We start from the raw sequence: 14,690 nt of genomic DNA, 5'->3' as shown, positions 1-14,690 counted from the left end.
TCCATGTTGTCTTCAGTTCTGCATTTTGCTGTGCGTTTGAGGGTTTTGTGACTGGAACACCAGAGGGTGCTGCAGATTGAATCTAGTGGTTTCACTACATTAAAAATGCATGATGAGCATGCTTGTTTGTATGGTACCATCTTGCTTTATGCTAGTTTCAAAACGTTGATGTCATTTCATGATTTAAGGATAAGGCTTCTGCTATTATAAATGCATCAGACTTCGCATGTCTCTTCATGCAAAATGGCGTTTAAAGTTGCTGGTGTGTTCCTTCTGCTGCCATGTGAAACACTTAATATTGTTGACACAATTTGTATCTTGTTTCAACTGATGGTTTTCACAAGTGGTACTTCTTCTCTGCTGAACTATTTCTGAGCCTGTCAGTAATCCATTGCTTTAAGGATCCCTTTTTCTGTGTTTTATATAGTATTGCTGAGGGATAATTTTCTTGCAAGATAATACTTTGTAATTATACAGCTAATCCAGTTTGTGCTAGCATTGTTATATATTGCTCTGAGTGAATTCTTGTAATGTCTGTATAAAAAAAAAAAAAAAAAAAAAAACAGGTTTATCACCAATATTGTTCTGTTTTTTCAATTTTTTCCTGACCTAGATTCTGTGATACGTATCCAAGAAAGTCTCTGTCAAGTACTGGAGTGTGAAGCAATGTCTAAATCGGGATCATCAGAACTATCTCTTGCCAGCCTTACGGGTAAACTCTTAATGCCACTTTTTTGTGTGCTCTCTGGAGCACAGAGAAAGACAGAATTTTTCTTTGAGTCCATTACTGTGGTAGTGCTTCCTGTTCTTTGCTTAGTATCTTTTCTTTTCCATGTTAACTTTTGGTTTTACAGTTGAAATCTCATTCTTGTGTCTATTTCCTTCTTTCTTTTGGTCCTTGAATTTAGTTTAGTAAATCCTGCTTGCGACCATAGGAAAAACAGTATATCTTATTGTCTGAGGGTGCTCTACTTCCAATACAATGAAAACAATGTAGTTTAAGCCAAAAGAACTGAAGAACATTTGTTCCTTTAAAAGCAAGCACAAGTTCTTCTATAGTTTCCATTCTGCATCTAATGCAACAGATGTGCACTCATAGGACGCGTGTTGTAAAAGATGCAAGGCCAGTACTCTCAGGAAATGACTAGCAAGGGTTATCCTCAGACTGGTGATTCTCAGCAAGTAGTGGGCCTGAACTAGGGCTTATCAGTGATATCCTGACCTCCGGGTCAGTTTATTGTCCTGTATCCTGAACTGGAAATTCTATTGTTTGCTCTGCAAACATAAGACAATAGCAGTGTCTTGGATTTAGCTGTGCAGCCCTTCACTTTCTCTCCTAATAATATCACCACATTGTTGCAAAACCTGATTGCGTTGTTCCCTGATGTTCCTTGGCAATTCAGGTTCCATCTGCGTCAATTAGCTTCACTGGAATGGAGTTTTTCTCTTTTTTTCTGTTTATTATCCTGCTATGTGGAATGTGGCTTGTAGGGCTGCAAAGAGTTGTTGAAACTTTTAGTTAGCCTGAAGTGTAACTGGATTATATCATATAGTAGTAGACAGACTTTTAGTTTATAAATTGGATTAAATGAATTCTTCTTTGGCTCCAAGGATAATAAAGGCCAAAGATTAAAATTGTGGCAGCTTTGAATTGATTTACCAGCAGTAGATTGTAAAGCAGACCAGATCAAGGAGGCGTACAGTATTGCTTGCTACGCCATACTTCTCTTCTGATAATAAAGAGAAGTTTAAATCTTCAGGAATGTCAACTTGAAGATTGTATTTTATGGTGTACCCACTTAGTGTACATACACCTGTGTGTTTTTTTCATTCCTCCTCCAAGTCTCTGTTTGTGATATAAGAATAGATGTTGATAAGTATGGTGAAGGCCTATTAGTAACTAAGCAATCTTGGTCATTAGTATCGAAGTCTTATAGTTTTAGCTCAAAAACATTAATATTCCTTACACTATGTTAATCTGCCATGCCTTGTTGAAGGATAGCAGTAGTCTTGTTGCAAGTCTCAGTAAGCCTATAGTGTTTTCTGGTATTCAGAATACCACTAAATGTCTTGCCCTGGCTTCTTTTAAGGTGTCACCGTGTCCGCAAGTCCCAGAGAAAGAAGCCTGCAGCAGAATTTTTCAGAGGAATTTGTGCCACCTGAGAAGCCACCTCCGAAGCAACAGTGGATACCTGATGACACTGAAACAATATGTATGGTTTGCAAAACTGAGCGCTTTACTATGGTAAGGAGCAAAAATTAAGTTCTCAGAATGGTGACCACTGAATGTGAATTGTTGCTCATAGTGTGCTTCTAAAATTTGTTTTTGCACAGTGTACTTAAGCAACTACATTGGCGCTCGAGGGAGAAGATTAATTTGAGTATTGAAAATGCACTGGCAGTCTGTTATATTGGCTACAAACAACAATTTATTCAAAATGTTGCTTTTGAATTTGGAAGTGGCTAAGGTTATGTCAGAAAAACAGTTTACTGTTTCTGACTTTTTCAAGAGGTAATTTAAGTATCTTGGTGATCAAAGCTGGGACAACATCAGCTGTAAAAAGTCCAAGGCTGCAGCAAGTATATTTAAACCCCAGTTGTTCTGTGTATTTTTGCTGTTTATTTTTTTCCCCTCCCTTCTTCCCTTGCCGTAGCCTCCCTGGTAGGGAATTCTGTCAGTGAGAAAAGATCACTTTATAGTTCTGAGAAGTCTTATGACGTGCTGTTTCCTCTTGTCAAGTGAAGTAAGTTTACTCATGAGTGGAGGCAGACAGATGTAGGAGGATGCTGTGGAGGCATGTACGGCGGAGGACTTGAGTAAATCCTTTCGTTTGCCTACCCATGACCTTGTGTGCTCAGTTTAACAGACGTCATCACTGCAGGCGCTGTGGCAGGCTGGTGTGCAGTTCTTGCTCTACCAAGAAAATGACAGTAGAAGCTTGTAGAGAAAATCCAGCTCGTGTGTGTGATCAGTGCTATAGTTACTACAACAGAGAACATCTGCCTGGCTTGGTACAAGACACAAGCATGTAAGTCTTTCCATTCTAGCTCTTCTCAATGGAATGAGAAAAACTCAAATCCGGGTTCTATCTGGATATTATGATAACATCAGGTTTTGTGGCAGACAGCTGTTGTGTGTTGAAGGGACTACTGTACCTCAGTTTACTTCTCATACTGGAACATTAAAGAGCCAGTCAACAAAGTTCTTTATTTCTTTCTTTAAGCATCAGTTCATCATTAGACATAAAAGTTGAATGCTTTTTGGAAAATGTATTCAACAAAATCTGCTATGGTAAGTCACTAAGTTGCTTACAGTTTATTCAGCTCTGGATTATTACTGCATGGTGACTGGTTCTGCTGCACATATAATTGTTTTAATGCTACTCTCTAGTCTCTTGATTCTGAATCTCCCTGGGTTTAAGAAGTCATAATCAAGTTCACAATTAGGTAAATTTTGAAACTGTGCCCTTAACGAAAGGGCTGCCAGCTGTGATGACAGATTTTTATGATATAGTTGCTTTCAGCTGACAAGTACATTGAGATTCATAGGCCAACTGATGAAAAATGTGAGTTTTACTAATCATGACCTCATCAAGCCGGCTACTTAGAAGTCTGGCAGTATCAGCAATCTTGCTAGTAAAAGCAGATCTGAGAAAATGAGCAGTCACCTATAGGTAGATTAGCTAGAGTTGGAATGGTTGTTTATGCTACGAGATCAGGTCAGCAGTCAGCAGAGCCTAGCTGTGAGCTTGGTTACATCTTAAGTACTTAAGTGTTTGGTTTTTTTTGAAATCATCTTATTTGTATTAAAAAAAAAAAAAAATAAAAAAATAAAAAAAACCAACAACAAAAAAAACCCCCACACACCTAAGTCTTAAGGACAGAGACCTGCATCCCAGAGAATTCTGATACTGGGCAGTTTTTGTTCCCAATGTTGTCTTTGCTATGATAGGTGCAACAGAAGGTTATATTCCTACAGAAGGATATAAGAACTAATTACTTAGTGTAGTAGTGTAGTTGAAACACGTTATTTAGAGGCAGAATCATATATTTCCAGACAGTAGAGGGTAGGGACAAGGAATAGGTTGGGAAGGGTAGGGAGAGAAATACTAGATTTTTACAGTACATTGTTCTGAAAAGGCTAGCCATGTTGATCCTTTTCAATTTTTTTTTAACGTATGTTTTCTTGTGTGTGCTGGACTAGGCCTGATATTCCTTCTTTCTATTGCAGCACAAAGGAAGACCAGGATGAAGTGGAAGGTAAGTAGTGGAGTAGTATTAAAATTCAATTTTTTCTGAGCCTGATTGCTAGTGGAGTTAGAGGAAGCAAGCTGACACATCTAGCTGTAGCTAAAGGTTGATCAAAACTTCAGTTGCAAAAATTTCAATGGTGTTTTGTATGAGCAGGCTGAAATTAAGTGTTCCAGACTTCCATTAATGGGAATTTGTGACTTAGGAAAAATGTCTGAACCAATATAGAACAAGCTGTTTGGGGATTAAATGAAAGAACTGGAGAAGGCCTGTTGCGTACTAGATACAGTCATGGGGAGATTGCATTAAGAGTAGGAATTGTTAGCCGAGTACTGAGCTGTGGCACCCTCCAAACAATTGCCAGATGGGTCAGTTGGTGATGAACCATGTCTCACTTCAGAGATGGTCAGTGTCTTGGAATATGAAGTCAGTGAGGTGTCCCTACTGAGGATCTGACCTATGCAGATCTTGTGTAGACAAGTTCATGCAAGGTGAGTTCTCAGAGAGAAGCTGCACTTTGGGTAGAATGCAAGTCACTTGAGATATCTGTCATTAGAGGCATGAGGGGATGTAGGACAGTACCACTTGGAGCACCCAGTAGATGTTGCTAATTTCTTTTTCACCTGGAATGGCCGATAGATGATGGTGTTTCTTGTGTTCCAAGATCAATTTTTTACTTTCCCAGGCTTTTTTGCTATTTTTCCAGCTTCAGCAGTCATTATCTGCTGCAGATTCCTACTTTGTCAAGCTGTTTTCCACCATGCCAGGCTGTTTTTTTTTTTTTTAACTTTCCAGATAAGTTTGTTGTTGCTTTTTCTTTTGCTTTTATTGAGGATATCTTGGGATGTCTCTGGTTCTCAGCTATCCAGGTGCACTTAAAAGATACTAGCTGCGCTTCTCAAGGATGTTCTGGGATCCCAGGCTTGCAGAGATTTCCTTCTGTATTTCAGTAGGTGTCATCTTCTGTCAGTAATTTTCCTGTTACGGCAAGGTTGCCTTTACGGCTGCTCTCATCACATATTACTGGCAGTAGTTTTTGTTGAAAGGATGCTGATGATAGTGAAAGTGGGCCTAGGTGCAGTTTGATAGCTTTCTGAGGAATGGAAATGTTTCTGTAATGTGTGTGGTGGGCAGATGATACTGACAGGAACTGATACAACTGAGGGATCGCTGTTGACCCTGAAAAGGACCCTGGAAAGGCTGTGGGAGTACTCTGCATCATGAGTCTTCAGCCTTTTTTGTTGTTGTTGTTGCTTATATAGTGATCCTATCTACTTTTTTTTTCTTCCTGGCTGCAGAAACTCCTAATAATGAATATTCCACAGTGGTGCGAATACCTAAGGCAGCTGCCCTTGAATGGCTTCTTTCCCTGAACGAAGAGGAGAACGAAATTGTACGCAGTGAATTTTACTATGAACAGGTGAGGCCTGGAGAAGGAGAGTCCAGTATAAGCAGTTTGCTGGAGAACTGCCTTAACAATTGTTTGTCTTTCTTTCCTCCAACTGTCAGGCTCCCAGCTCTTCCTTGTGTATTGCCATTCTTAGCCTGCACAGCAACAGCATAGTGTGTGGCCACCAGCTGATTGAGCACTGCTGCAAATTGTCCCAAGGGCTCACTAATCCTGAGGTAGATGCTGGACTCCTTATGGACATCATGAAACAGTTACTCTTCAGTGCCAAAATGATGTTTGTAAAAGCTGGAAGGAGCCAGGACCTAGCTCTCTGTGACAGGTGATTTATCAGATGTTCACTAGGATGTATTGTCTTCAATGGGGAGTAGAGAGTGGGAGAGTTCCTTCAGTTGTGCCGTGGGCATTTCAAACAGGAAGAGAAGTTCATAATGTAAGAATAAGAGCTCAAGTGACAGAACTTCAAGTATTTTAAATATGTAATAATTACTAAGAAAATGCTCAGAGTAGGAGAAATAACTTGCAATGATTGGGGTAAAAATTTTACTTCTGTATTTTCTGCTTTCAGTTTGTATTTCAATTTACAATTCTAAAGCTGTGCTTGCTGAGAACTAGCATATTAATCTTTCCTCAGTTTTTGTCCTGGAGGGCTTAAAGTGGCAGGTGCAGTGTATGAATTTCACACACACCACTTTGGTTTTTATAATGTTCGTTGAGGTCTGCAATTACCCTCTTTGAGTGCACCACTGCATGTTAGGAAGTAAAAAAAATAAAAATAACCTGAATGAGAAAATATGATGGATAGAGAAACCTCATATACTGGTGATTTAGAACTACTGTTCAAAGAGCTGTCTTTGACACAAAGTTTTCCTTTAAAATTCTTTGTGTGTATGTCAATAGTGAAAGCATATGCATTTGTTTAACTTGTTTTCCCCTAGTTATATCAGCAAAGTGGATGTGCTGAATATTTTGGTTGCTGCTGCCTACCGCCCAGTACCATCTTTAGATCAGATTCTTCTCCCAGCAGCAGTTACGAGATTAAGAAATCGGCTCTTGGAAGCAGAGTACTATCAGCTAGCTATAGAGGTAATGACAGTAGGAAGATATGAATGTTAATCATCTTTCTCTGGTGATTTTTTTTTTTTTTTTTTTTTTCCTCTCAGGTGGATGGGATATGTGTGAAACGGACAACATTTAAACTGTTACAGACTGGGAGTAAGGTTTTTAAACAACAAAGAATCTTTTCTGAGTGCTGGAAAAAAGTTTTTTTTGAGAAGGAGCATGTCTTCTGCTGTGGAGCAGGCTCCAAAAGGGAAAGATAGGGGCTTTGTTTCCTGGTACAATTAAAATTGGAATGGGCTGACTACATGGAGGAGTCTTGCATCCAGTAGAAGGGCTGAGGCATCCTTTGTGGCAGGATTTTATCTGAAGCTTGTGTGTTTGATCTCATTTGTCTGTAATAACACAACAGATAATAGTAAGGCACCTTTTACAAGAGTTTACTTAGAAATTGGCAATAATGGCAAATCTGTCTATTGGAGCTCATTGGGTGTGGTTTATCTTCCCCTGCTCCCAATATTTTCTAAGTCTCTTTATGGCATTGCAATTTCTTAGGAAGAGAATTATAATTTTTAACGGATGATTTAAAAAACCAAACAGAAATAAATAACATATTTGAATAAAAACTTTTCATGTTTAAAGGCAGACGATTGACTAAAAAACGTCAGGAATAAATTTGATCAGCAGACTTAGAAGTAAAAAATTTCCTGGCATTTCATGAGGCATCTGCTATTGTTTTGCTTTTAAACCACAAACTCACAGTTCTTTATGCAGTTTTTCTATGTAAAGAAAAACAATTGCTTCTTATGACATTTTCCCATCAGAAACAGATTGTCTTCTAAGTTTTAAAACTGCTGAATTGAAGTTTTCCAGACGTGTGATTACTTAACCTTGTATGATTGAAAACATTGATTTGGACATTACGGATGTTTCAGTAGATATTTCATGCAATAACCTAGAAATAATCAGCATGTGATGTTTATGTTTATTCTAATGGGAAGTACACTTTAGGAAGGACATCTATATCACAGTCACAGACTGCAATAAGCCAGCTTTCCTATTTTCTGTATTGCAGTATTAACAAATTGTTTTGAATTAAGGTTTCTACAAAATCTGGGTTGGATCCAAGCGGAGCATGGCATGCCTGGGGCATGGCTTGTCTTAAAGCTGGAAATTTAAGTTCGGCAAGAGAGAAGTTTAACCGATGTTTAAAGCCACCAGTGGATCTAAACCAGCTGAACCACGGTTCGAGGCTAGTCCAGGATGTGATACAGTACCTGGAGTCCACGGTGAAGCCGGTACTCATTGCGGTGAGGATCTTCTGTCTGCTCTTAGAGCATACAGCAAAAATAGTTTGCTTTAATACACATTTTGCAGCAATGCATGATACAATATCGGGTACTGGTTTCTTCCCCTCTTTTGTCATGATTACCTGCTGTAAGCTAAATATCGTTGAGAAATTCACGAGCTGCTACCTCACAGTGAATTGATGACTGAGCAGCAGATGATAGGATTTTTTTTTTTGGTAACTGGGGACATACTTGGTACATGTGAAAGAAGCTGTAGTGGTTGAAATATTATTACTAGAGTCTGCGAAAAGTAAACTCCATCCCACTGATGTTTTGTTCTGCTGCAGTAATGGTATTTCTCTGCTAAAGCACTAATATAGCAGGAGTTGAAAGCTGAAGGTACAGATGTGAACTCGCTTGTTTCTTCATGGACAGGGAGCACTATTATATGATTTGGGATGAGCTCTGGAAGTTCTAACTAGGTGCATTAAAAAGCCTTTTAGTATTAAGTAACTACAGAATCATAATGATGAAAGACCTTGAAAGTAGTATTTTCAAAAAATAAAAAAGCCTATTTGAACTAGGTTATTGAAGCAGCTGCTGTGGAGTGCTGTGTTGTGTTTAATAAACAAGCTTCCTGTGCATACCTGGAAAGAGAGTTGTGCTAGCTGCCACAACTTTCAGCATGTCTGTTGGTAGCACGACTCCAATCTAGTGTTTATAAAAAACATTACTGGAGATTAACCCCTCCAAAATGATGACTGTTTTAAGGACAACAACAGAAAAACTTGGTCTGGTTGGCAGTTGAAAAGAAAATTTTCTTATTAGTTGTCACCTATCACTGATTCTATTCTAACAGCAGGACGATGATTACTTTGCCACATTGAGGGAACTTGAAGCAACATTGAGAACGAGAAGTCTATCCCTGGAGATGATGTCTGAAGGGAAGGTTCAGTGTAACAGCTACTATCAAGAGTGCTTGTTCTATTTACATAGTTATGGCACTAATCTGGCAATAATAAGCTTTTACATGAGGCATGACTGTATGAGAGAAGCACTGCTTCACTTGTTAAATAAGGTGAGTAATCCAGTGTTCCATTACTTAAAATGAAATTCAGAAAGTACTTGAGAGGTCTTCAAGACCAGTTGAAAATGACATGGAGTATCACAGCATTATGGGTGCTTTTATGCACAGGCATTTTTCAATATCCTGAATGTTATCTCTCAGGCTATTTAGTGACTACCTATAATTCAGTGATATAAGAAAATAACACAGATCTTTAGGCCTTGTGTTTAATCTCTCTTCCTCATTGTGTTCAAACAGTGACTTCTATAGAGAAGAAAAGTGCTCTGGTTTTCCTTTGTAGAGTCACTATTATCAACAGTGCTTTTTTTTTTTTCCTGCAAAGCTGAAAATTTGTACCCATTGTTAATACAGTTTAGAATAAGGAAGACTTTGAATTCCAACATGCTGATAACTTGAGACACTTTATCACAGTGGCTCTGTCTGTTGGTACTGCTTGTTTCATCAGACGCCTGTGTTTGCACTTCTGGGTGTACTGGAAATATGAGTAAAGGACAGAAATCTAGAAAAGCCAAAAAATGGTTTCTGATCCTGACTGCAGAAAACTGTATATAATAGGAGGGCTTAAGAACAACTGGATAATACAGTTTGGTTGGTATTTAATGACATTTAAGTTAGGAAACTACTCCAATGAAGTTCTAGCTTCATTTAGGCGGCTGCTTAGGATGTGTGTTGATATGAGTTCATTACATTTCCCCACTTTGAAAACTCCTAAGTGCGTGGGTGGCTGGGGAAGGAGGAATGATTAGTTTGTATTTGTATGTTTCTGTGATTGTTTCATTTAATATTTTTTATTAATTCTTGTTGATGATGTATAACTGTAAATACTGAATTCCATTATCTTCAATTTGCTTATGAGCTTTGTAATAAGTTGTTGTATAGGCTTTGCTTTTTCATTATGTCATCAATCATTCTGAGCTTCTATTCCAATCTGCATGTTAAAATTGTTTTCCAAATGTGTCTTTTATGTCACTTTAAAGAAAAGTTGCATGTTTTGCTGGTGACACAGTTTTGTGAGTTAAGGAGCAGACATTGAAACTGCTGTTGATGACAGTGGGGGCTTTGGGCATGGATGTCAGGTAGTGATCATGTGAACTAGAGAGCAAGAGTTATTACCTTAAGATCATAAGGTACTGAATTTCTGGCAAAACATTTTGCATTTGAGTGTTTTTGAATCTTGTTATAAGAAAAAAAAAAAAAAAGTAATAAATCCAAATCATGCCTTTAAAAAGTTTATGTGGGAGCCAAGAAATAACTCATGCTTCTTTCCATTGTAACGTTAACATACAGGATGATGATCAGGGCCATGAAGCACAAGGCATATAGGAGGAGAGTGGTGGAGATAGTTTTCTTATTTGTTTGTGGTGGTGGTGGTGGTGGTGGTTGTTGTTGTTTTAAGTTTGATGAAGAGCAAGCGAGAAAATATCTTGAGTGCTGATTTCAACCATTTCATGGGTGATGGTGGAAATGGAGTCAGGCTTGTCTCGCATTCATGGTACAAGAAGCAATGAACACAATTTGGAGCAAGGGAAGCTCCAGTTGGATACATGGAAAATGGGAATTTTTAATTTTTAATTTTTAATTTGCAATGAGGATATTTAGACATGGGAGCTGGGGCCCGAGAGGCTGCTGAATCGCCCCACTTGGTGATGCTCAGAATCTGACTGGACAGGTTGAGAAACCACTCTTTTAAGCAGGGGTTTGAGCCATGTGACCTTCAGAGATCCCTTCCAGCCTGAGTTATCTGCTGATTCTGTGATCTGTCAGTTGATACTTTTTTTGTATAAGGAAGATCTATGTGTGACAGCTGCTTTGCTTCAAGCCAGCTTTCTGATGTTTATGTAGGAATCCCCATCTGAAGTATTCATTGAAGGGATCTTCATTCCAAGCTACCAAAGTGGAAAGCTGCATATGTTGGAGAACTTGCTGGAAACCATTGATCCAGGGCTGGAGAGCTGGGGGGTGTATTTGATTGCAGCCTGCAAATACTTGCAGAAAAAGAACTACTACCACATCCTGTATGAGTTACAACAATTTATGAAGGTAAGTTGAGTGTTTGCACATATCTTTCAGAGAGATGCTGAATGTTTTCTATCTGTTGTTTATTTACTGTGTCTGCTTTGTTTGAGCACTTCAATAGAGACAAGGATTAAAGAATGTGGTTTCCTCTGATCCATCTTAGCACACAGTATATGTCTTCTAGGATCATGTTCGTGCTGCCATGACCTGCATTAGATTTTTTACTCATGGAGCAAAATCCTACACTGAACTGGGAGGCAAACAGACATGGCTCATAAAGATCAAGGACCATCTCAAAGTCTACCTGCAGGAGGTCTCAAGAAGTTCAGGAAGAAAAAAAATGGTATACACTTTCCGGAAGAAAATGTCTGCTACAGATGTGTCAAGGTATCTATAAGCAGCGAGCTACATTTTGGTTAAGGGGAAATTCAGACTTTTTGTCTTAATTATTGTGTTTGGGGTGACTTCAGCTAATGCATCCCAGTTGAGCTTGACCCAAATTTGGCTAGCTAGTTGCAATTATAAGATTCCCATTACTTTTATATTAGTAATAATCCTGTTATTTAAAAGAGCAAAACATAATGCACAGGCAGATATATTTTACTGTCTATATTTGTTTAATTCAACTAACAGGTGTCAGACTTGACTGAATTCTTAAGTTATGAGTGTCAGACTTGGCTGAATCCCTATGTTCAAAAATCAGATTGTAAATTCAGCCATATATCTCTTGCAGTTGGTTTTCTTAGAATTAGCTTTCCTTTCATGTTTTTCAGGCTAGACATTAGGCTTAAAGTTGGTGAGGGAGTGAGTGTGAAGACATCAAAAAGAGGTAGTGGTTACTGATTTGGGATCCACTTTCTGGATTCCAGATTAAATGGTCTGGTGGCAATGTGACAAGGGGAAACAGTTCTAACCTAAGAGGGGAGATTCAGGTTAGATTTTAGATTGAAATTTTTTACGCAGAGGGCATTGAGATCCTGGAACAACAGGTTATCTGGACGAGCTGTCACAGCTTGATGGAGTGGATGGCAAGCCTACTCACAGCAGAGGTGTTGGAACAGGATGGGCTTTAAGATCCAATCCATTCTGTGATTCTCTGAATCACTCTTTAGAATAATACAAACAGAGCTTCCCTGCAGCTTTCATGTCTTGAGTGCACAAATCTATGAAGAATTTATTGCTGTAGATTTGGCTACAAAAGTGAGATAGTGCAACGGTAACTAAAAAAATTACTAATTACTGTTCAGAAACAAATATGGTATTTTGAAATGTGTTCATGGAAGTAGTGAGTTTAAAAATGTTAATTAACACTTTCTCTGTTACAAAATCAAGTGAGGTTTGTTTTTTCCCTTGTTCTAGACACATCAATACAGTTGATCTGCAGATGGAAGTAACTAAGTTTCTGCATCGATGTGAGACCTCGGGAAGCTCTCAAATGGCAGCTTCTTCCTTGCCAACACTGTTTGGAAATAACAACATGAAAATGGATGTTGCTTGCAAGGTATGTGCCACTATTTCAAACATAGCATTATTTTTTACCTTTGGTGCCAATGTGATACACATGTTTAAATATTTGATGGTTGGAGCAGCTTAATGAGCAGACTCCTTGTGCATGTACGCAACCTACAGTTAATGAAGAATAGATGTTTTTTTTTTGTTCTCCAAGTGCCAGGGAATACTTTAAACACTTAAGCACTGTTGCTCAAAATTCAAGCTCTCAGAAGAGGAGGATCCCAAATGCTGATAGAAATGTGCCTTTTGATTGTATATCGTACTTGTTTTGAGGCAAGGCAAATAATGCTGCTGCTGTTACCTTCCTTAACTTCAGCTCAGCTTCATCTGTTGCTTACCTAGCATTCCACAATGAATCAGTATACAGCAATAGACCTTACATTTCCTGCACTTGTTGGGATGGTGCAGTTCTCTGTTGAAGTAATTTCATGTCTTTTGTCCTCTAGACAATATCTATAAATGTGAGCATTATTGTTTAACTGTAGATTGCAAAAGGGATGTGCATCCTCAGAGTTGTCTGATGCCTTTCTTTTCAGGTCATGTTGGAAGGCAAAAATGTTGAGGAGGGATTTGGGATTGCATTCAGAGTCCTTCAGGTATGGTAGAACAGGTACTACTATTAAAAAATAACTTCCTGCAAACAGCAGCTGTTTAAGCAAAAGACTTTTTTTTTGCCAGTTGCCTTCTAATCCACAGAAGGGGAAAATCTCTTAGGAGAAAAGTCAGTAGTTCAAGTCTTAAACGTGCATGTATTTAGAAGAAGTTTGGTAAAGAAAGGAAGATTCTGCTACAGTAGGACACCTCCAAGTTAATTGGCTTCTACAAATGAATTATGTAGAGCTTTCCCTTTGTCTTGCACCTTGTTCAGTGACTTGATGCTGGCAGACCACAATTACTGTGTGAGTAGAGAGCTCTGACATGTTAGGTCTTTGCAGTTTGGATAGCCACACAAACACACCAAATATCTCTCATTGTTCTCTGAACTGTAAGAGAGCAAAGCTGAATAACTGATAACTGTCTCTGGGGACCTCACCTACTTCGTGTCTGGGTAGAAGTTGAGATGCTTGCAAATATCAGTGTAGAACGTTAGCTCCCAAACCTTTCTGTGTTGCTCATTCCTTTGTTGGTAAAGGAGTCTGCTAATTGGGGTAGTGGTGGGTTGGGTAGGAAAGGTCTTTTATCAGAAGAAATAAAACTGACTTGCTGCCCTGGAAAAGGTAACAGTGCCCTTTTTGAGCAGAAGAGGTGCTAAAGGATATTGCTTCATGTCGTGCAGTCTTGTTATTGTCTCCCATACGGGACAAAGGATATAGCATGGCTGCTTCTGGACAGAGGTGGCCCACTGAAGCAGTATCTGTGGCCTTGTTGCCTGTTATGTTTGTGACCAGTGCATGGTGGTAGGGCCTGCTTCTATCACAGAATCACAGAATTGTAGGGGTTGGAAGGGACCTCCAGAGATCATCGAGTCCAACCCCCCTGCCAAAGCAGGTTCCCTGCAGCAGGTCACACAGGTAGGCATCCAGGCAGGTCTTGAACATCTCCAGAAAGGAGACTCCACCACCTCCCTGGGCAGCCTGTTCCAGTGCTCTGTTCACCTCACTGTAAAGAAGTTCTTGCGCATGTTTGTGCGGAACTTCCTATGCTGCAGTTTCCAGCCGTTTCCCCTTGTCCTGTCTCCACTCACCACTGAAAAGAGTCCGGCCTCGCCATTCTGCCCCCCACACCTTAGATACTTATAGACCTGGATCAGGTCCCCTCTCAGTCTCCTTTTCTCAAGGCTGAACAGACCCAGTTCACTCAGCCTTTCTTCATAGGGGAGATGCTCCAGGCCCTTCACCATCTTCGTGGCCCTCCGCTGGACTCTTTCCAAGAGATCCCTGTCTTTTTTGTACTGGGGAGCCCAGAACTGGACGCAGTACTCCAGATGAGGTCTTACCAGGGCAGAGTAGAGGGGGAGGATCACCTCCTTTGACCTGCTGGCCACGCTCTTTTTAATGCACCCCAGTAAGCCATTGGCCTTTTTGGCAACAAGGGCACACTGCTGGCTCATGGCCAACCTGTCATCCAC

At 39.5% G+C, this 14,690-nt stretch overlaps 1 protein-coding gene across 7 annotated transcripts in view; it reads left to right on the top strand.

Annotated features, from left to right (window-relative positions):
* The window catches only part of ZFYVE26 (zinc finger FYVE-type containing 26), a 48,914-nt gene that overhangs the window by 27,326 nt on the left and 6,898 nt on the right, over window positions 1–14,690 (top strand). For 5 of the 7 annotated variants that reach the window (XM_042864952.1, XM_042867384.1, XM_042866558.1 and 2 more), the window contains 13 exons: window positions 614–712; window positions 2,091–2,245; window positions 2,860–3,029; window positions 4,232–4,260; window positions 5,550–5,671; window positions 5,761–5,981; window positions 6,598–6,745; window positions 7,819–8,028; window positions 8,867–9,085; window positions 10,937–11,134; window positions 11,295–11,497; window positions 12,470–12,611; window positions 13,159–13,218. In XM_042864952.1, coding sequence (XP_042720886.1) covers window positions 614–712; window positions 2,091–2,245; window positions 2,860–3,029; window positions 4,232–4,260; window positions 5,550–5,671; window positions 5,761–5,981; window positions 6,598–6,745; window positions 7,819–8,028; window positions 8,867–9,085; window positions 10,937–11,134; window positions 11,295–11,497; window positions 12,470–12,611; window positions 13,159–13,218 — 1,976 coding nt within the window. Of the gene's footprint in view, window positions 1–613; window positions 713–2,090; window positions 2,246–2,859; window positions 3,030–4,231; window positions 4,261–5,549; window positions 5,672–5,760; window positions 5,982–6,597; window positions 6,746–7,818; window positions 8,029–8,866; window positions 9,086–10,936; window positions 11,135–11,294; window positions 11,498–12,469; window positions 12,612–13,158; window positions 13,233–14,690 lie in introns of all 7 variants that reach the window. The other 2 variants (XM_042865793.1, XM_042868946.1) reach the window with 2 other exon arrangements.

This window comes from Lagopus leucura, unplaced genomic scaffold (assembly GCF_019238085.1).
Source record: "Lagopus leucura isolate 7727_CA_CO unplaced genomic scaffold, USGS_WTPT01 Super-Scaffold_1, whole genome shotgun sequence".
Lineage (NCBI taxonomy): Eukaryota > Metazoa > Chordata > Aves > Galliformes > Phasianidae > Lagopus > Lagopus leucura.
The sequence above is the reverse complement of the archived record's forward strand: the minus strand, read 5'-3'. Positions and strand labels throughout refer to the sequence as shown.